Here is a 23477-nt window from a genome sequence, read left to right as displayed (position 1 = left end):
CATTGAGCGTCAGTCTTTATCTTTCCACTGCGTGATTCAGCGCACAGTTGCTAGCCTCCTTTCCTTCTTATTTTTTAGAACGGACAGCGTTCCATTGTTAACACCGGTCCGACCCCTCCGCCCGTGTTCAACTTTTAAAAGTAAGTGTTCCCATCGGAGCGGTGACGCTCCAGTGCCTGTTCTTTTACCGTTTTGGCACAACTTCTCAAAATATCGTCATTTTCATTTCTGTCCCCAGAGCAAATAATTGAAAAATAATCCTGCCACCGGCTGCCTTGACTTAATGTTGTAAAGATTCAAGGTAAAATCATTTTTCCTTCATGTTATTTCCTTCAGCGTGCAGTGGGTCACTTTCAAATCAGTGACAGCAGTCATTTTTCTTGTTACAGCCCAGACCCGCCTGACCCAAAGAGACAAAGCGCTATTCCCAAAATTGAAGCCACACAGGCCACTACCTTCAAGGTATGCCGCACCACAATGCGGTTCATTTTGCACTTGAACACAATGGCGTTTGTTTGCAGTTTACTAAAACAAACTCTTTATTCTTTTTGGAAAACAGTTCCCATGGACTCGTTCCCCGCCCTGATGAAAATCCTGTAAACCACTGGCAGGATTGGAAACGCGTCGGCATTTGACTTTAGGCATTTTGACATTTGAACTCATACATTTGTCTTCACACCAATGGCTTTTGATAGTCACATATTCAAAATGGGCTTACTGTGATTTTTTACACAAACGAATTCACTTCATGAGTTAGGGGTTGTTGTATTTGAAAGATTCACCCTTGCTCTCACATGTTGCTGTATTTATGATTTTCAAACTGTGATCTTTTACCTGTTTCTTGAAAAGTTTCTTTTTGATTCATTAATGTCCATGTATGTACGATTTAGCGCAATGTTTTTGCTTTATAATTGTTCACTGTAGATACTTCACTGTAGATACTTACACATTGTTCGATTGATCTCCATATGGCTAGAAAGGAAGTCGATGGTTCTCTCTTTGTCTGCTCCTAAAATAAGTGAATTTTGTAACTTACGTATTGACTCAATGACAAAAGTTTTGTCGAGATAAACTAATAAATTTATGGTTTATCTCTAATCATTCAGTGTTTGCATTATTGCATTGTTTGGAGGCATAGGCACATTTTTGGTTTCCTCAAGGTTAATATGTTGACTCTACTGATCACATAACAAGTCTAACTGTGCCAGAAGTGTTTTTCATTTCAACAGAATGCACGTATAAACCACTTTATGTCATAAGGTGGCAGTGTAACATCAAAAACATGTGTTCATCCCTTGAGGGTTTGACTATAAACTCAGTCACAGATGTGAATAATTTCTGTCTGGAAGTGACTGGTACTTTCTCCAAAAATGATAGATTAGCGTTTTAAGTTCAACACACGATGTTGCTCTTCACATTCTGCTTTGTTCTGCAGTGTGTCCCTCACAGAAGCATAAATTGCTCTCCACGTTAGTCTCGTAATCCACACTCTTAACACAATTCCCGACAGAAGTACGCCTTTGCTGATAAGATAAGCACCCTCTTAAAATTCACTTTTGCTTTACAGAGAAAACGCTTTATTCTGTGCCGCTGATATTTCAGTCACTCCTGTCTAGCCTCTTAACCATTTATTTTTCTTTTTATTGCATATTCTAACCAGCTGGCATTCTTCTCTTCAGCTTTCATCTGGCATTTCTTCGTGCGCCGATCGAGCGTCTGGGTGACTAAGCTCACACTCTTTAGTCAGCTCGCATTCCTTTCAATCAGCTGTCACACGGCCTTTCTCATCTGCGCCGCCCACTCACTTCAGGAGCACTACGTCAGCTGTTATTTTTCGTCTCTTCTCTTCGCCGCTTTTCATCTCCCTCATAAGGAATGCGCGCATCCTCCTCACACATCCACAAGTAGATTCATTCTTTCTTACTTGTAGGCACCATTACGTGTGGGGGTGTACTCCGCTGCGCTTCCTCTAGGTGCGTGATTTTTCCTTCATAGCGCTTCCTCTGACATTTATTCCTTCGCTGTGTGCTGTGCTCCCCGCTGTCGGAAGACCGTCCTCGTCGCCAATTTATGTTGTGACGCTTCAATAATGGCCGGAGGCACCATGGGGTTAAACAGGTTTATTCCATATGTACAGCACAGCACCAGCGCGCCCGGTAGCTTCCGTCAGCGAAGCCTCACTGAGCTGGAACCGGCGGCGCTCGCATTCGAACGTTCAACAAGGGACGTTCCACTGTGGCGCGGGGGTGCGACCACAGTCAAGTTACAACAAATTTCTCCTAAAGTGTATATACAAGAAGTTATGAGACTTTTTTGTTTGTAAGTCCAAATTCAGCCTTTCAGTGGTCTGCCCGGATTGGTCAGAGTTAAGTGGATTAGCCAGGTTGCTGGGAGGGCAGTGTGCTGTTCTATAGGAATGCCAGGCCAGGAGGTGGCGTCGTAAACTACGCTCTTCAAAGCCAGAGGGGAGGCCTGGGTTTCAGCTCCACTCTGACAATCTTGACCCAGAGTCAGGGCTAGGCTTAAGGAAGGTATGTGCAGATGGTAGGGGGAGAGTCCATGGAAGTAAGCCATCCCAGGGGGTGTGTTTAGCCAGCTCTTACCTCCTTGCTGGAAAATCAGCCATTATGGATTTGGAAGAATGATGCACTCTGGGAAAAACTAATTCCACCCTCTACAGGATTTGGTCATAACTGAGGAGTTGCCCAGCTCTCATTGGTCAGCAGTGACCTGGTGCTTGACCCAGAGAATTTTGAATAAGTATCTGAGAGGGGCAAAGCCCTCCAGATCTGCTGCTTGAAACTTACTGAAGCAAGAAGTGCCCTGCTGAAAAGATTTTGCTGTGCAGGGAACTCTAATGCCTGACCTCAGAAGACTGCGCCAAGTAAAACTGCATCCCTGTGGATCACCTTGATGCCAAAGGACTCAAGAGTTGAACTCCCTGCAAGCTACAGGTTAAAGGAGCTCACCTGGACAGCCCCACAAAAAATTCAAAGCCTGGAGTAGCTGTGGATTTGTAAGGGTTTTGTTCAAGTGGATTGCGGAATTGAAGTTTCACACTTTCAAGGACCCTCTTGGAGATTCCAGAACCTTGCATTGCGTGTTGGATACTTTGTGACCCGCAAGCAGAACGCCAGGAAGGTGTTCTAACTGGACCCCGCTTGCTGAAGAAGGCGGCCCACCTCAGTGGTGAGAATTCTTCAGAACAATTTGTAAAGGTGTGTCCCCGACAGAGAAAACGAAATGACTTAAAGGGGCACTGCTGGTCTCTAAGCACTAGAAAGTGACTAATCTTTAAAAATTCATATCTCTGGTTCCCTAAATTGTTTTTTTCCTTTTGGTGTCATTTAAGCGTCATTTAAAAGATAAAAAGATTACCTATTTTTATAAATTGGTGTGGGATTTTTATTTTGTGTCCTAATTATATACTGACATGGTGTTTTTAAATGCTTTACATACCGGTCTTTGAAGTTAAGCCTGTCTGCTCGCAGCCACGTTACCAAGGGTTGGCATAGGAATAATTTTCTAAGACCTATGCTGAGTCCTATTATGTGTTAGTGGCTTTATTGCCCGTACCAATAACCCACTTTCCAACAACTCCAAACAAAAACACATGGGAAAAAGACATTGGGGCATATTATCATGAAACAGCATTAATATTATCGCCACTTTAGCGGCAGAAAACTGCCGCTAATACGCCCCTGTGAATTCCCATAGAAGCCCATGTTCTGGTGTGAACTTGGGCTTCTATGGGCATTCTCTATCAAACCCATTATCGCTGCTTTAGCGGCAGTTTACTGCTGCTAAAGCAGCGATAATGTTAACACAATGCTTGATAATATGCCCCTCAGTCATTTTATGAAACCAATAGCTCTTATTCTCACAAATGCGAGACCGATTGCATCGCAAATGCTTGTTTCCCTTTGTTCCCAGCCCGAGTTCTGCATAAGTTCCTGATAAACAGCAGACCTGTTTCACAGAAGCATATATGATTATGGAAAGAAGCACCACTTGAGTACTATTTTATGCACTCCTCCATACCTTTGTGAATCCAACCCAAAACTTACTGTTCACCTTACTGAGCACCTTGCTGTCGGCCTAAGGGGGACGGTGTTCAGATGGTTTACATCTTTTCTGGAGGGCCGCCGCCAGACGGTCTGGGTTTCCCAGAGCTCCGCCGAGATGCCGCCATTGGGAGTCGGGGTTCCACAGGGTTCTGTGTTGAGCCCGACATTGTTCAACATCTTTATGTACCCCCTGGCTGCTGCGGCGGAGGCTTACGGAGCCCAGATCGTGTCCTACGCCGACGACACGCAACTCCTCTTCACCTGTGGCAAAGATCAGCCATTTGATGGGGAGAGAATTCGGGACTGTCTGGACATGGTCTTTGGCTGGTTCCAGCGGAATAGTCTGAAGGCCAACTCCAGTAAGTCGGAGGTTCTATTTTTCGGCTGTGCCATCGATCCCGAGTGGCGGCAGTGGTGGCCGGCTGCCATGTGTCCCCCGGCAAAATCCTCCTTGGTTGCCAAGAACCTAGGTGTTAAGCTTGATAACAAGCTCTCTCTGAGAGCGCACATTCTCGGCCTGTCCGGCACCTGTTTCGGCATTCTGAAAATGCTCCGCAAGTTTCTTCCTCTACTATCTGCGGAGCACAGACGGATTACGGTGCAGGCGCTCATCGGATCCAGGCTAGACTACGCCAATGCTCTTTTCTTAGGCCTTCCGGACTATTTGGTCCAGCGTTTGCAGGTGGCACAGAACTCTGCAGCCCGCGCGATTTTTGGTCTGCATAGACGAGCGCGGGCCTCTGAGCTGCTGCAAACGCTCCATTGGCTGCCAATCCGTAAGCGGATTGTGTTCAAATCCCTGACGCTGGTGCACAAAGCTCTGTTTGGCTCAGGCGCGGGATACCTGCAGAAGAGATTAGCTCTCTATCGCCCTGCTCGCTCACTGCGTTCTGAATCCCTTTTCACGGCTGTGGTTCCACGTGTGAGGAAGGCCCGCATTGGGGGACGCTCTTTCAGCCTCAAGGCCTCCCAGCTGTGGAACTCGCTCCCACTGGTACTTCGCAGTACTCCCAATTTGCTTCAATTCAGGAAGAATTTGAAGACTTGGCTTTTTAATCTTTCTGTTTAGGTGGGTGTCTCTCTTTTTCTGTCGGGATCTGTTCTTCTTGTTATGTTGTTTTACATTGTAGCTGCCTGTGGAAAGCGCCGGGACACTCTTTTAGAGTAGCCGAGCGCTATACAAACGCATTTTAACATAACATAACATAACATAACAAAACATCCATTGCCTATTAGTAAAAGTAAAGAGTGGGTACAGTCTATTCTGTGTGCACTACCGGTATAGTCCAGTTTTAGATGTTTTGAGCTAATTCACAAAGTCGTGTGAGGGTACGTAAAAAGAGTAATTCAGGAGTACTGCTTTACATACATACTGCTTTACATACATACTGCTTTACATACTTCTACATGCCTTCGTGAATAGGCCCTTGGGAGTATGACCCCTAACCTCAGGCCCTCTGTCACAATCTTCCTTGAAGGAAGCCCATCTGTGTCAGCTAAGATCTGATTTTAGCTTCTGAGACTTGTGCATATGTTAAGTAACACCCATTGTGTCTAACACTGTCATTAGTGGGATAAGATAGAAGCCCCCAAATAATGTATTACCATTTTATTACCCCAAGAAAGATGTCATCGTCATCTTCTTTAGATGGTTTCTCAAGTGCACAAATGATCAATAACCTTACTGACAGACAGTTATTCATCTCCACTACAGGCATTCTTTGTGGATATCATCCTAAATATTGATTTCTTTTTTCAGAACGAGACGCTTGTATTTTATCACAGATATTACAATGTTCAGGTTCTACTCCATAGCCCTCCAAAGCCCCTTGTTGCTTCCTCACCACTCTTTGTGTCCTACCTAAAAATGGATTGATCACCTACTAATGTGGAATATGTACTTGGGGTTTTACTCAGTGTTGACCCGTGTGGCAGTTTTATTACATGAGGATTCTGCTAACCTGGTGCTGTAAGATGTCTCATGTGTAAATAAGCAGTTTTAATTCAAGGCATCAGTCAGGGCTGGTGGTACAAGAAGTGCAACTTGCAGGTGAATAGCACACACCGTGCACTACTCTGAAAGTTCAGGGACTAGTGCAGTGTACCTCTCTGCCATCAGCGTCGAGTGACCAAAATGTCACTGGTTTGACATTAATGAAATCACAGGAAGTGACATCATTTTACTCTTGACCCTGATATTTCCCAGGAAGGCATGTGTCATGACCCTAAGATTACATCAATTCATACTTCTGGAGTTCTATAATAACTGCATAATTAGTGGAAACAGCATAGCACTAACTGAGTTCCAGGGTTGAACTGGCCTAGAGGGAAAACAGGCACTGCCTGACGGGCTGGTCTGACAGGGCAGTGTGTAGGCTGTTCTTTGTGCTGTTTTGGGCCTATTTTATGGTCTGTTGAGATGGTTTTTACAGTTGATTTCCCTGATATTAAAACAAACTGCCTGCAGCAAGGTCAAATCCATGCACTCTTCCATACCTTGCTGGACACCCATACACTTTTCTACAAGTTCAAAACTTCCCCAATTTGCAAACATAGATCACTTTTTTAGCTATCTAATTCATTATTTGTTGGGGGCAGGGGTCATTTATACTTTGATGTCTGAGCCAATTTTCTGTCCCAGTCCTACCATACAAATGTCTACTTTAGATACCATCTATATTATCATGCTGACTTGATAAAAATGTAAATCTGTTAATTTTCGTGCGTGAAAATAAGTGATAATAGAAGTGCCTCCAAAATTCTTTCTAAATGTGTGAAAAGTTTTTGGCTTGGGTGACAAGTGTGTAGTATATGCCTTCCTCCCCTCACAAATGATCTTCAAATGGCTCGGAATCGTTTAGATTAAAGTTTTATAGACTTTAAGAATCCTTTTTTTTTAAAGGCACCATTGCTTAGAGATAGAATCTTTCTGTAACATATTTGAACTGCAACATGCGAACTTCTAAAAAAACTATGTAAAAAGTTCTTTACACTTATTCTAGGACTTGGGTAATTTCCTATTCTAACTCCATGATCAACATATTTGGGTGACATACGAGACACCTGCTTGATGGTAAAATTCACCTACTATGTTCATGGGGACACCCTGGAATGTGGATTGTTATTATAGGTGTTTGAGTAAAGAATCTTATTGGGAAAGGGGCGTCACATGGAAGCATTGCGAAGAGCAGAGTACTGAGGAGAGGCAGTGAGGTAATAGTGCTCCATAGCATGTTCGAAGGGTAGGGGTACTCACAGGAGTGGCAGAGAGGCTCAGTGGTAATTCATAGGGGGTTCAGGAGAGGAGCAGTGGCATTTCACAGGAGGTTCTGGAGATGGGCAGGGGTATTTCATAGGAGGTTTCTGAGAGAGGCAGAAGGGCAATGGTGCTGCATATGCCTGGTAAAGAAGGGAAGTGGTATTTCATAGGAGGTTCCAGTGTGGGGCAATTGCTAATTCACCGGAGGTCCAGAAGAGGGGCAGTGGTCTTTCATAGGAGGTTCCGCAGAGGGGCAGTGGTATTTCATAGGAGATTCCGCAGAAGGGCAGTGGTATTTCATAGGAGATTCCAGAGAGGGTCAATGGTATTTCATAGGAGATTCCGGAGAGGAGCAGTGGTATTTCATAGGAGATTCCGGAGAGGGGCAGAGGTATTTCATAGGAGATTTCGGAGAGGGGCAGTGGTATTTCATAGGAGATTCCAGAGAGGGTCAATGGTATTTCATAGGAGATTCCGGAGAGGAGCAGTGGTATTTCATAGGAGATTCCGGAGAGGGGCAGAGGTATTTCATAGGAGATTTCGGAGAGGGGCAGTGGTATTTCATAGGAGATTCCAGAGAGGGTCAATGGTATTTCATAGGAGATTCCGGAGAGGAGCAGTGGTATTTCATAGGAGATTCCGGAGAGGGGCAGAGGTATTTCATAGGAGATTCCGCAGAGGGGCAGTGGTATTTCTAAGGAGATTCCAGAGAGGGGCAATGGTATTTCATAGGAGGTTCCAGAGCGGGGCAGTGGTATTTGCGGTATTTCATAGGAGGTTCCGGAGAGGGGCAGTGGTATTTCATAGGAGATTCCGCAGAGGGGCAGTGGTATTTCTAAGGAGATTCCAGAGAGGGGCAATGGTATTTCATAGGAGGTTCCAGAGCGGGGCAGTGGTATTTGTGGTATTTCATAGGAGGTTCCGGAGAGGGGCAGTGGTATTTCATAGGAGATTCCGCAGAGGGGCAGTGGTATTTCATAGGAGATTCCGAAGAGGGGCAGTGGTATTTCATAGGAGGTTCCAGAGCGGGGCAGTGGTATTTCATAGGAGGTTCTGGAGAGGGGCAGTGGTATTTCATAGGAGATTCCAGAGAGGGTCAATGGTATTTCATAGGAGATTCCGGAGAGGAGCAGTGGTATTTCATAGGAGATTCCGCAGAAGGGCAGTGGTATTTCATAGGAGATTCCAGAGAGGGTCAATGGTATTTCATAGGAGATTCCGGAGAGGAGCAGTGGTATTTCATAGGAGATTCCGGAGAGGGGCAGAGGTATTTCATAGGAGATTCCGCAAAGGGGCAGTGGTATTTCTAAGGAGATTCCAGAGAGGGGCAATGGTATTTCAAAGGAGGTTCCAGAGCGGGGCAGTGGTATTTGCGGTATTTCATAGGAGGTTCCGGAGAGGGGCAGTGGTATTTCATAGGAGATTCCGCAGAGGGGCAGTGGTATTTCTAAGGAGATTCCAGAGAGGGGCAATGGTATTTCATAGGAGGTTCCAGAGCGGGGCAGTGGTATTTGTGGTATTTCATAGGAGGTTCCGGAGAGGGGCAGTGGTATTTCATAGGAGATTCCGCAGAGGGGCAGTGGTATTTCATAGGAGATTCCGAAGAGGGGCAGTGGTATTTCATAGGAGGTTCCGGAGAGGGGCAGTGGTATTTCATAGGGGATTCCGGAGCGGGCAGTGGTATTTCATAGGAGGTTCCGCAGAGGGGCAGTGGTATTTCATAGGAGATTCCGGAGAGGGGCAGTAGTATTTCATAGGAGATTCCGGAGAGGGGCAGTGGTATTTCATAGGGGATTCCGCAGAGGGGCAGTGGTATTTCATAGGGTATTCCGCAGAGGGGCAGTGGTATTTCTAAGGAGAATCCAGAGCGGGGCAGTGGTATTTCATAGGAGGTTCCAGAGCGGGACAGTGGTATTTGTGGTATTTCATAGGAGGTTCCAGGGAGAGGCAGTGGTATTTCATAGGAGATTCCGCAGAGGGGCAGTGGTATTTCATAGGAGATTCCGGAGCGGGGCAGTGGTATTTCATAGGAGGTTCTGGAGAGGGGCAGTGGTATTTCATAGGAGATTCCGGAGCGGGCAGTGGTATTTCATAGGAGGTTCCGCAGAGGGGCAGTGGTATTTCATAGGAGATTCCGGAGAGGGGCAGTGGTATTTCATAGGAGATTCCGCAGAGGGGCAGTGGTATTTCTAAGGAGAATCCAGAGCGGGCAGTGGTATTTCATAGGAGGTTCCAGAGCGGGGCAGTGGTATTTGTGGTATTTCATAGGAGGTTCCAGGGAGGGGCAGTGGTATTTCATAGGAGATTCCGCAGAGGGGCAGTGGTATTTCATAGGAGATTCCGGAGCGGGGCAGTGGTATTTCATAGGAGGTTCTGGAGAGGGGCAGTGGTATTTCATAGGAAATTCCGGAGCGGGCAGTGGTATTTCATAGGAGGTTCCGCAGAGGGGCAGTGGTATTTCATAGGAGATTCCGGAGAGGGGCAGTGGTATTTCATAGAAGATTCCGCAGAGGGGCAGTGGTACTTCTAAGGAGATTCCAGAGAGGGGCAGTGGTATTTCATAGGAGGTTCCGCAGAGGGGCAGTGGTATTTCATAGGAGATTCCGGAGAGGGGCAGTGGTATTTCATAGGAGATTCCGCAGAGGGGCAGTGGTATTTCTAAGGAGAATTTAGAGAGGGACGGTGGTATTTCATAGGAGGTTCCAGAGCGGGCAGTGGTATTTGTGGTATTTCATAGGAGGTTCCCGAGAGGGGCAGTGGTATTTCATAGGAGATTCCGCAGAGGGGCAGTGGTATTTCATAGGAGATTCGGAGAGGGGCAGTGGTATTTCATATGAGATTCTGGAGAGGGGCAGTGGTATTTCATAGGAGATTCTGCAGAGGGGCAGTGGTATTTCATAGGAGGTTCTGGAGAGGGGCAGTGGTATTTCATAGGAGGTTCAGGAGAGGGTTAGTGGTATTTCATAGGAGGTTCAGGAGAGGGGCAGTGGTATTTCTTTGGAAGTTCCGGAGAGGGGCAGTGGTATTTCATATGAGGTTCCGGAGAGGGGCAGTGGTATTTCATAGGAGGTTCCGGAGTGGGGCAGTTGCATTTCTTAAGATGTTCCAGAGACAGGTAGTGGTATTTCATAGGTGGTTTCAAGTGGGACAGAGGTATTCTGCAGGAGGACTTCAAGAGGAGCCTCGATATGTCATAAAAGGATCTAAAAAGAGGCAGTTGTATTTATTGGGAAGGGCCATTCAGATTCAGCGGCATTATACGGAAGGTTCCAGTGGCAGGCTGTCGTATTTCAAGACAGGAAGGTCATCGAAAGGCAATGAAAGTTGTAAGTCCAAGCAGTCAAATATGACCATAGAAAGAAAGTGCTCCTGCCTAAAAAATAATGCAGCTTTTAGAGACTTGTTTTCTGTAGAAAGTATGATCTGTGTTTATACGTGTATGTTCACAGGGCCATTCAAGGGGCACTGAATAGGACATCCTACTGGGCAGGACACCACAGTCAATAGGGTACTCGCTAAATGCCACCTGATTACCCACCTCTCATGCTAACCACAGGGATGTCCTCTACAATTTCTCTAGTGGTGAGTTTGAGAAGTCACACAACCTTTCCTATTTTCTCACAGAAAGAAATTTCTACTAAAGATGTGGAGGATTCCGTTCGCAAAATATTTGAAGCGAAGGCTGGACAGGTGAGTTGATTGCAAGTTCTTACACCTCGACTGCAACTTGAGGGGCAGGGCAGTTTGTTTGTCTTGTAGGCATACTCATATTCTCGATGTGGGTGCTTGGTTGCTTTTCAGTAGAGGCACAATACAAATGTTAGGGGGAAGAGATTTCACTGCAAACAATAACTTCTGAAACAGTCCACAATGAAACCTTTATACCCACGGGAAAGACTTTTCTACTGATATATTTACAGGACTCTCCTACCAGCCAACTGTAAAGTGGACATTTCCAGCTATGCCTTGTAGGGAAACTAGAAAATATCTTATGCCAGTGCATGTCTGCTATATCTATGTGATTACCAGCCTCTCAATGTGTGTTGTCAAAGGCCAGGAGATGACTTCCTACCTTTGCAGTTTACGTCACAAAGTAACCGTAGCGTAGTCTGTCCTGATAGGCACATCTCCTAGCCAGAGACGCAGGGTGGGAATGTTGTTTCTAGTGCTTTCTGGGTTATCGGGTATAATGACTCACTGCTGCCATTAATGGCCAGTGGGTATATTGTCATCGTGTCCTACCCTTCCTGCTGTCAGGGTACTTCCCCTGTACATCACGTCACCTGACATTGCATTGTTAGATGCTACTGGTAACACATAGCTTAAATATAAGCATTACTTAGACAAGCACATGCAATGTAATAGTTCTCACATTTGGGACAGTTAGAGCTATTGGCATTGTTAACAAGAATGTTTGTAAACCACGTGTTTTGCTTTGGAGTGTAGTGGATGTATGTGGTGTGGAGTGGAATAGTAATGTTAAATGCTGCATAATGATGTGCACATATTTATTATCACTATTTTAAAAATGCCACTTTTAGAAGTGAGCATTTCTGTGTGCTGTGTGTCTTTGTGCTTGCCTGTTGTGGATTGCATGTCTGGCTCTGGAGTGACAGGGACTGGTGAGGTGTGTGTCTCCGGAGGGGCTGGGTGAGTCAGCGCTAGGCTGAATGGGCAGATCTGCATTTGGAGTAGTGGGAGGAGTAGTCCCTGACCCTGAATGGGTCTGTGCCTGCCTTGTACAGTGCTGGTTCCGCCCCCTGTGGTTTTTCTGGGGCCAGGACCTGCTCTGACAATGAGGATGTTCGTGCCCTGTAAACAAAGGTTGGAGTGCCCCAAGAACTATTGTGAACCAGGTCTAGGAGTGTGCCAGGGGGAGAGAACAAAGACAAGTCTGGTATAAATATTGGGGCTGTGACCCCATGTCTGTGTGCTTTGGGGCTTACTTGGAGCAGCATGCCTGCTTGGACTGTTGGGCCACAGGACTTGGACTGTTGGGCCCTCCAGCAGAGGGTTTGCCTCTCTGCCGGAGGGCCCTGTGAACTGGCCTGCCTGGGCTCAGCTCTGCCCTTAAAAGGTAATCTGCAGCAAGCACGTGTTGAGCGCTTTGTCTTCCTTGCCCTTTGAGTCCTAGAAGTGGGCTCTTGCTTGCTGGCGCAGGGCAAGCTCTTCTGATCTCGTTTTGAAGGAGCCCCAGGTGTGGGCTCGCACCGCCAAGGCACGAGGAACATGACAGGAGTTCAAGTGCTTGAAAGCGCTGTGTTGCGCAGCCCGCCCCATCATGGAATTCCCCTGAGAAGGAATCCCGACGCGGGGGATCCATCTGTCAAGTCGCGGCATCCCGGAAGTCAGGCGGACTGCCTGGACGTGGGTGGAGCCTTGCCCGAGAAAGCGGGGAGAAGCAGCACAAGACAAGAGTGTGGGCAGGGCTCCATGTGCTGAGGCCAGAGGGAGACGGAGCCTCGCCGGTTATCCCGAAGCTGAAGAAGGGATAGGAGCTTGCCAGGCAGTGATACCCCCTCATTTTGGCCGCAAAAGGAGGACGGCTGAAATTGAGCATTGTTTTTTTTTTTTTGTTTTTTTTTTAAACCTTTATTGATACTTCAACCAGTTACAAGTATGGGCCTACAACCACCAGGGCTGGCCGCTAATCAATATCATTTCAACCAAGCAATTAGAACTAGACATGGCCCCCCGGGCGGCGAATACAGTATGACTACAATTAAAACTGGCAGCTTGGCATACCATACGAATAACAGAATAATAAAGGTTCCATTTTATAATATAAAGATAGAAGGATCAGGTGCCATACAATATCACAAAGGTGCATAAAGGGCGAGCAAAACAGTAGGAGGTCCACATTTAATTCGATATTATTCAAAACCATGGCGCTGAGGATTACGAATCAGGGTAAACAAGCATACAATTAATGTTCGCGCCAGTGGAGCGCCCGCCCGATGGTACTGAAGTACCGTGAAAGTATAGGCACAGGTAAAAGGACGAGAGTTGACAAAAGAATAGACCCACTACGCTGACCCGAAAAAGAGGAAACAAAAGAAAAGGCGAAGAAAGATAAGAAGAAACGAAAAGGCCATAGAAACAAATAATAAAAACAAACCCCCCCCCCTCAAACCCCCCACCCTGCACCCCTGCAGATGACTACGGCCTACCCCCCTAGCAGCATGCCTGCCGCCCCGAAAATGAACCCGAAATATAGAAGAACAAAGGGAAAGAAAGAAAAGGGAAAGAAAGAAGGGACTAAAACCCTACCCAAGAGGAAGTAATGGAAGTGGGCTATGTCCAACGCACTCCCGGACTCTCCCCCCGTCTCAACGAAGAATCCCCCGCCATGATAATACGATCAAGCAGACCACAATGAAACAGTACAGCAGAGGAAACTAGAAATCCCGCCCGGACTCCGCTAACCAAATAAAGCAGTCCCGTTATCAATAAATCAAAATTGTGAAACCTCAAACAACAGTCTCAACCTTGGCCCCGTCGAGCAAATTCGCTGATCACCTCCGATAGTGAGAGCCCCACCGTAATATTGTCAAAGGTCAAACAGAAATTGTCGAACCATAGTCTATAAGTCGAAGTAAGGATGGCAAGTTCCAAAGTAGACGCTCGAGTCCAACGATGCCCCTTCCCGACTCTAAGACCAGGCACTATCCCATCCGCCATCTTGACGGACCCGTTGGGAAAGGGGGTTCGACACAATCCCACACGGATCACAATTACGAGCAAGCATCTCCAAATCGGGAGAAGCAGTGAAAAGTTCCGCCAATTGCAGTTCCAAAGAGTCCAATGTTGTAGGTGTAACGCCGATCTTCACATGTTCGAACCGTTCCACTTCCGCAGGAGCATGGAAAGCTACGAGCACCGGGTCAAATTGCATCGATGGGGTAGCAATGGGGGAAGGAACTGGCCACCGGGTCTCGGGCAGCAGATCAGAGTCCGGTCCCGATCCTCTAATTCTGTCCGCCACCGACATCAGATTCCAGGCCTGGGTATTCACAGTCGCCTGAAGTGACTTAAGGGCCGCCATCACTGACTGCAATGACGGGCCACACTGAACCCGCTCCGCCGGGATTCGCATAGCATCAAGCATATTGACCCCCACGGAGAGGCGCCTTCCCTGGGGTAAGATTAGGCGGAGCAGGAATGAGCCGTGAGGGACTGATCATCAATGAGCGTTAGTGCGCACCAAGTCTCCAATCCGACGGCACCGGCGCTACGAACGCCAGGCCCCTGGATCTCGGACCCCCACACATACCACCTCGGGGGTCACTCGTCACCTCACCTCCGATACAGTTCCAGGCAGCAGATCGGCAGCAAAGCAATCAGAAAGATGTCGGAAGTTCCACGGACCGGACCCTGCCGCTCTCTCCGGTCCGCTGTTGTTCAACTTGGACCCGGCTAGACCAACACTGGAGACCCCGGCTTCCAGACTGGGCTAGGCCTCAAATTAAACCTCGACTTAACTCCTCTCCACCATGTCGGAAAATTCTCGGGATTGCACCATCAGTCCGCAGAATAGTTCATGCACCCGGATACGGGGCGAGAAATCAGGATATATGACAGGTTCTTCGAGCGAAGGACGGGGGTCAGCGGAGCCGGGAGGCTCTGCGGCCATCTTGCTTGCTGTCGTAGCTCCTCCCGAAATTGAGCATTGTTGGTGCCTGTGAGTGGCACCGGAAGAGCCCCGGTGAAGGGGGCTCACATGGCACTGTTGGTGCCAGTGCTGATTTTCACAGCTGCACTGTGAGGTTGCGGGCAGTAGCAATGACGGGGGCATCTCTTTTGCATCCTTGCAGGGGAGTACGGGCCAGTGGAGGCCTCGTGAATAAAGGAGTCCCAGGAAGGAGGGGCTTCCAAGGCACTGTGGCTGCCTAGTAATTTGCACACAGCTGTACTGCCAGTTCGCGGCAGCTGCAATGTTGGAGGCATTATGGGTCTCAGGTTGGGTTACACCCTTGCACCCCTATTCTTGGTACCGGCCTGTTGGGCCTGTTCCCGGCTGCAGTGGCAGCTTGGAGCCCTGACTATTTGGACATAGGGCATGGCAGGGAAGTCCCAGATGGGCAGCCGAGGAAGGCCAGTTGGCCTGTGAGCACCTGAGGTGCTGGTAGGGCGCAAGGCCCTAATGTGATACATAATGTGTTTATGCCCAGTGATTATGCATACTGTGTTCATGCCTGATGTGATGATGCATAATATGTTTATGCTAGGTGTACCTTTACCAGTGATTACTGATTGTTTCCTCCAAATGTGAGATGGTTATGCCTAAAATGTTCTGCATATGCTACGTGCTGTGTTGCCAGTAGTTACTGGTTGTTTTCTTTTCACTACATACGGCCAGATTCATCAAGGTAAGGAATTGTGAGTCCTTAATAGCGAATTTTAAGGATTCGCTATTAAGGACTCGCAAAACGGGATTCACGTAGGAATCGCAACTGAATTTGCGATTCCCACTGATTCCTTATTTGCGATTAGCTAATTGCTAATCGCAAATAAGGAATGACTCCCCATTCATTCCTATGGGCCGACATGAGTGTGTGTAACATGCAACTTAGAAAAATGCATTTAAATGCATTTTTCTAAATTTTCGCTATTTACCATGAGGTTTGACCTCGCGGTAAATAGCGGCCCAAAATTGCGATTTCGCAAGTTTAAAATGGTTCATGAATTGCATTTAAGGAATCTCAAATAGAGATTCCTTAAATGTAATTCCTCGCAAATGTGCGAATTCTTTATTAGCAAATTTTGCATTTGGGATGATGAATCCCAAATGCAAAAATTGCACTCGCAAAGGGCCAGATTCTCAGAATCTGGCCCTTTGCGAGCGCAATTAAGCTTGATGAATCTATCTGTAAGTGAGATCTAATGGTTACGACAGTGGCCCGATTGGCCATGTCAAGTATATAATCCCCTGTAAAATAATTGCCTATTGCCAGTTGGCACAGTATATATTTTTGGTTATGATTCTAATGTGTTTTAAGGATAATACAAAGGCTATTTTTACATAACCTTGTGTGGAGTTTCTTTTGTGGTGTGCCTAGTGTGTCGCTGATGTGTGAGAGTGTTGTGCACATGCCTTAGACATTGCTTCTGGGATAAGCCTGCCTGCTCATGCCAAGCTACCAAGGGGGTGAGCAGGGGTTATCTACGGTGTGTAACTCCCTTTCCCTGATTAGAGTGGTGGTTTCTGCCTGGCTTAGGCGTGTGCCCTAGCCAACCAGAAGTCCCATTTCTCACACCTTCTATATCACACAGCACTAAAACATACCACAGAAAAAAGGCGAGAGAGAAGAGTCTCTACTTTGAAGATGGGAGCCGGTGAAGAGTAGATGCAGGCTTTACATGAGAAGACAGGTGCTGAAGAGGCAGAGCACACACAAGCACAAATCTGTGATAAATTAAAAATAAATCAAAAAACCATGTTAAAGTTGAAGCCTCTAATTGCCTACAGTGTGAACACCAGCTCTCTGAAGCCATCCTCTTCTTAAATCAGATGTTCGGCGCTCGTGTGCAAAATAATGTGAACCAACTGATGGAGAAAGCAGAATATATATATTACAAGACTAGAAAATTACTCTGTTTGTTAACTGCACAAACAACAATAGCAGAAACAAGAAAATGGACGAGGACATGAAGTGGGCTGGAGAAATGGAAGAGAAACCAAACGTGATTGATAGAGTACCGAAGCGAGCGCATACTATGAATGCAGCCGATGATGAGGCAGAGGACGGAAATAGGTGTGATCTACGATTTGACCAAAGGGGATGATGGACGGAGCGTTGACAATACAAACAGTCACCCCCAGTCAACTGATCTGGGTTTAATCCATCACCGTTCATTAGCTCACTCCGCCACCCCAGTTCAGACATGGCCATATGCAAATCAGTCTGACCCTGTGCCTCATGGGAACAGTCCAACCCGAACTTCTAAGCCATGTCTTCCCTGGACCGGAATCCAGCTTCCCAGGACCGGTTTCTGGCAATACAGACATCTTCAGCCAGGATAGCTTGAATCCAGTGGCAAAGTGAGCAAGGGACTCACGTCTGATCATACCCTGCCAACTTAGGGCGAACAAATCTACGATTTGGCTCTAATGAAAATAATAATATATGAAATACACAGGCCCTCTTAATTTCAGATGAGCAATGAACGGGGACGCTCTGGTCAGCAATGTGTTCGGTGACAGGGACTGCCTAGCCTCCTCCCGCGATCACCATCCTCCACCCCTACTCAAAGATGTAGTTAAAGGATGCTGCCCCAAGGCCCCAAACAGAGAGGCTCCCAACAAGATGGCAGCACTGTGGGGAGCAGGCTGAGTTCAGAGCAGGCCCCTCTTCCTCCCGCTCAGGAGGCTGGGAATCAAGAGACAGAATTCACACAACACCTCGGAGCCTAGGGAAACAAAAACTGTGTTTCTGACCTAAAAACCACATATGTTACACAACACCAATGAACATGTCACCAGTCCTGCCAAGAACCACGCATCAGGCATTAGACTAACGCATTTCTGTGTGGTGCTCCGCATCACCGCACTGAAATGCGTTGCCACACATACATGCATTGGTCTCAACTGTCACTGTAGCATTGGAACTGAGAGTGTGGCAGGTGGCAGAGCGACACCTGTGGCTGCGTGCCCCGCTCCCGCTGCAGGCTTGGGGCCTGCGCTCCACCTGAGTTAAAGCACTGGGCTTGCTGGCTAAGAGTGCTACAATGTATCTTTAATAATAGTTCCCACTGCACCGCGCGACTCTGAGTGCTTGAGATCACGGCTGATCAGGTAGTGCCTAATTGCTACTGCAGAGAAAGCTGAAGCCACTCACGTTGTTTGATACATTAAGTCAAAGGGTGGGGAGTTTGTGAGGAAGCCGGCAGCTGACTGGTTTGCGGGTGGCGCAGGTTGGAAATCATGCTGCTTGGCTCGCAGAGCTGCTGACTCTAATGCTTGCAGCGGCCCGGCTAGACTGCCAGCACTTGGTGCCTATATATGGCCAATATGCAATGTTGCTGAGCAGAGCCCGACCATCCCCAGGGAGAGTGCAGTGGACGTCGTCCGAGTCATGACTGAATGTGTCACACTGACCCCTTACAGTGCGGCAGCCTGCCAGGAGTCAGAACAGATACAGGACTCACAGGCAGCCTGAAACCGAAATGATTGCCGCAGGTGGTGGCTCCCAGCCTGAGCCTCGCACCCTGTTGCAGAGAGCCTTCGACGCCAGAATGGCCCCACCCCCCACAATTAAATAAACACGGAGCAGAGGGAGTCGGAGAGAACGCCAGTACAGAGTCTGTGTGTCACTGGATGGCCGCTCCCAGGACTCACTGGCCAGCCAGCCAGGAGACTGACTATCACTGAGGTAAGTAAATGCCAGCCTCTGTGTGCTTAAGTTAACACAATGAAAGGCAGCGCCCGATCAGGGAGCTGCAGCCTGCAGTCCGTGCCTGCTGGTGTTAGTACTCTAAAGTGACACTGCGGGATGGTTTTAATTTCAAATATCCTGCTGGCTTGGGCCCCATATTTCATACTTCTGCTGGAGTTCTTACAGTACACCAAGCAGTATGCTTGTGAACACTGCCAAGTACTTCAATTTCAACCCACACTATTGCTGGATGCATGTACTACCTTCTATAAAAACACTTCAGCTGTTGTCAGGGGAGATGTGCTACAGAATAAAATTTGTTAGACTGGATTCCCCACAAATGAAATCGCACTTCTGTATACTGTGTGTATGTGATGTAAAGTGCTCTGACACCCTGCACTGGTATAAGCAGCACTATAAAACAAATGCACTGTTTGTGAGAGAGGGACCCTAAGATTTTGGAGTGCTTTACAAATGGAATAGATGATAAAAGACATATAAATGATACTACACAATGGTGTTCAGCCATTTGCAACAAACAAAAAGCATTAAAGTAGAAATTACAGCAGGCACAAATATTGAGTTACAGCAGAGCCATAGGTCAATTGCAGCAGTTTTAAGATCTTCTTAGAGTTTCTCTTTGCTCAAATATAATTTCTGATATTTATATGTTTTCGTCATCTTCATTGCTTAGTTTTGCACGCAAAAAAGGGTCACTCATAGTTGTTCAAATGTCACTCATAATTACACTGAAAATATGAAAATGTCACACAAGCAATCTGAAACCTTGACAGCTATGTGTCCCTAACATGTCAATGAGAAGCATGTCTCGGACAAATGAAAAAAAATAGCACCCTCTGACATAATAAACAAGCATTTGCAATGCAACAGGTCTCACATTTACACAAGTTTGAGCTATCAGCATTGTAACTGACAATGCCTTTTATTTATGTTTTAGTTTTTGAAGCATAAATAAAATGCATTGTCATTTACAATGCCAGTAGCTCAAACTCACGTAAATGCGAGAGCTATTGCATTGCAAATGCTTGTTATATACTTTTTAATATGGGATTAATTGGTATGCAAAGCTGAAGGTGTGAGCAGGTTATATAGCCAGCACAAAATATGATGAGACTGCAATGAATGGGGATTGAATTGACATGTACTTAAGTCTGGTAAGTATTTCACGTAAAATAGAAACATGCCTTTCAGCTAAATGAAAACTTTGAAACCGATTTACCGACACCACTGAGATGTTAGCTTCAAAAAGCAAGTGTTTTCCAAAATGCCCGAAAATGTAGTTGGCATTTAAAAAATGTACAGGTGTATTGCACTATGATTGTTATAATTGCATCGCGCTTTCACTTTAAGTGAAAGTGCAATGCAAAAATAAACACGCAGCTGCCTTTGCCAAAGCCGAATGGGAACAAAAATGTGCGTAGGGGCTAATTCGGAGACACTGTCTCCCGCTGCCAGTAAAAGATGCAATCCCGGTGGGAGGGGCCAAAAGCAGACAGGGTGGTAACCAGGAGGGACTAAAAACCCTTCTGGACAATAATGACACCCGGTTTTGCATAACTGGTGAGGCAAAATTACGCACACCAAGGCAAAAAACTGGCGGAGCAGATGGCGAGCTTCTGGAATGGTATCGATTCCAAGAAGCCCTCGCAAGGCGAGGGCAGCGCATGCGCACAGCTAACGCCAGGCGGGACCTAAAAACATGCTCAACACATATGTCAACGAGAAGCATGTCCCAGACAAATGACAAAAAAATAGCATGTCCCTAACATGGAAAAGATACACACTAAATAGAAATACGCCCCCATCACGCACTTTTATGCACAGCAAAACATAAAAAACTGTACCTGACTGAAACAAGATGCAAGGGCAGATCTGTTTTTGAGAAATTTCCGGCGGGAGGGATGGAAAAACCAGGGTCGCTCTTAGTTGTTCAAATGTCACTCATAATTACACTGAAATTATGAAAATGTCACACAATAGCAATCTGAAACCTTGGAAGCTATGTGTCCCTAACATGTCAACGAGAAGCATGTTCCAGACAAATGACAAAAAGTAGCACCCTCTGACATAATTTTTTAAAAAGTTGCAGCCTGATTCATCAAGCCGAAATGGGCTCGCAAAGGGCCAGATTTTGAGAATCTGGCCCTTTGCGAGCTCTATTTTTGCATTTGGGATTCATCATCCCAAATGCAAAAATCGGTAATAGCGATTTCGCTATTTTGCGATGAATTACATTTAAGGAATCTCAATTTGAGATTCCTTAAATGCAATTCATCATCCATTTAATAATTGCCAATTCGCAATTTCGGCCCGCTATTTACCGCGAGGTCAAACCTCGTGGTAAATAGCGAAAACTTAGAAAAATGCTTTTAAAAGCATTTTTCTAAGTTGCATGTTGCACACACACATGTCCTTTGGACATGTGTGTGCGCAACACCTGTTCATATTTACTTTTAAGGGGTGCTACAGGGTGTCCTTTGGACACCCCTGGCACCCTTTAAATCGCAATCTTTTTTGCGATTAGCAAATTGCTAATCGCAAATAAGGAATACTCCCCATTCATTCCTATGGGCCTTTTGGCCCATAGGAATGAATGGGGAGTTATTCCTTATTTGCGATTAGCAATTTGCTAATCGCAAATAAGGAATATGTAGGAATCGCTTTTGTTTCTGCGATTCCTACATGAATGCCGTTTTGCGAGTCTGAAATAGCGATTCCTTATGATTCGCTATTTCAAACTCGCAAAAGGGCACTATGATGAATCAGGCTGTATGTCCCTAACATGGAAAATATACACACCAAATAGAAATACGCCCCCTAGCACGCACCTTTATTCACAGCAAAATATAAAAATAATCTACCTAACTGAAACGTGATGCAAGGGCAGATCCGTTTTTGGGAAATTTGAGACAGAATGGATGGAAAAAACAGGGATTCAGAATGAATGTGTCTACTGTCAATTTAAATAGAAATCGTACCTTATGGTTTTTGGGGCAGTTTTACATAGTGTGAACTCAACCCGAAGTTGTTGGTGCGCTTTACATGAGCACCAGTTACATTACACAAGGACATGTACATTTTGGTAGGCATCGGGAGATGAAGTAACTTGCCCAGAATCACCGGATGTTGAGCCGAGAATGGAACACGGTTTGCCAGTTCCAAAGTTGGCAGCTCAGGCCGTTATGCCCTTTTTTATTTAATTAAAATAAGATTCTGAAAACAAAGCTTTTGAAACGAGTATTCCCCACCACTCTTTTCTAGCAAGTGGCACAGGAAGAATTTAATGACCAATCACACCCCATGTCAGTTGTATACCTCCTAACTTGGTTGGTCTTCCACTTCCTTTTTTTAGGCATGAGGTTGAAAAAATATGTAAAGTGTTGCTCGTTAGAAAGCAAGGACTGATTGAATGTGACATTGTACCCCTGACCGCTATTATGTGTATTATCTAACTGACCCATGAAAATTGTCAAACTGATAGCCTCAGGCATGCCCTATTGATCCTACCAACTCCCATGCACAATTTTTGTCCTACGCTGCAGCAGACCATTCCCCACATTATAGTTCCTGCCTTGCAAAGTAAAATTGTACTTTCTCCCAAAAATACAAAACGTAATGCGCTATAGAAATTTCCATGGTGAAATTCTGACATGTTTAACTTTTTTTTAACCTAAATCTACCTAAACTTTCTGATGTAGCTGGTCTGTTACATAGAAATATGTGTCAAGCGCTCGATGCTCAAGCAGAACTATGTAGGGGTTCCTCTTACGGCGCATTCTCTTCAGGTTAGTCATTTCCTTACCGACGGATCTTGAAAGCAAAACGCTTGGTTTCCAAGTACTGCTTCAGGTCTCATTGAGCCCCATAATCTGCGCATCCACCGGGCTGCCAATTATAAAGGAAAACAGAAGATAAGAACAGGGGTGGCCTTAGGCATGTGCAAGCTGTGCACCTGCACAGGGCTGCCAAACCCCAGGGGCCGCCACGCAAATATATATCCTTAATATAATAATCCTCTGAGGGTGGATACATATTTGCGTGGCGGCCCCTGGCAAGGATTTGGCGGCCTCCGGCTCTGTTCCACCTTCCTGAGCTCCGGGGTTCTCCGCCCTGCCCCGACCCCCTCTTCCTGGGCACCCTACCTATGCTCCCTGCCCAGGGCCGCCATGAGCCTAGAGCAGCCCCTGATAAGAAAGCAAAAGAGCCCTTCTACATACCCCAACAATGCAGCCATCTTGAAATTGCCTCGTTTTCCGATGTTTTTCTAAACGTTTTACATAATAATCTGAATTTTTTTCAAACACTCAAAAAAGTCTGCAAAATATTTACATTTTTAACTCAAATATGAATTTTTTTCCGACATAAAGTCTAAAAAAACACACATCATATACTGAATTTTAAAAAGAATATGGATTCATGAGGTACACCTCTCATCTGCTCATGACAAACTGACCACACCCATTTCTATTATGGCCCAGCACAGCAGAGGAATGACTCCAGCAGCCATGGTGTTAAGCGAGGCCTGCCCAACTTGTGTGTCTGAGTGTCTAAATCTAGACTGTAATGCCTTGTAAAAGTAGGCACCGATCTACAAGTAGCAGCTTTGCAGATTTTCGAGATGGGAATATTCCTTAGTAGGGCTGCTGTTGCCACCTTGTCCCTTGTAGAGTGGTATTTGGGTCTGGCAGGTAATTGTTTGGTGGCTAACTGGTAGGTGAACAGGATACAAGAAACTATCCATCTATTAATGGACAG

The 23477-nt window shown here is 46.2% G+C and overlaps 1 protein-coding gene across 1 annotated transcript in view; it reads left to right on the top strand.

Moving 5' to 3' along the window:
- Nucleotides 1–23477, top strand: part of LOC147706800 (calpain-1 catalytic subunit-like) — a 668045-nt gene that overhangs the window by 470842 nt on the left and 173726 nt on the right. The window contains exon 13 of the mRNA XM_086925931.1: nucleotides 10951–11016. Coding sequence (XP_086782057.1) covers nucleotides 10951–11016 — 66 coding nt within the window. The remainder of the gene's footprint in view (nucleotides 1–10950; nucleotides 11017–23477) is intronic.

Source organism: Lissotriton vulgaris, chromosome 6 (genome assembly GCF_964263255.1).
Source record: "Lissotriton vulgaris chromosome 6, aLisVul1.2, whole genome shotgun sequence".
NCBI lineage: Eukaryota > Metazoa > Chordata > Amphibia > Caudata > Salamandridae > Lissotriton > Lissotriton vulgaris.
Note: the sequence above shows the minus strand (reverse complement) of the source record. Positions and strands in the feature narration are given on the sequence as shown.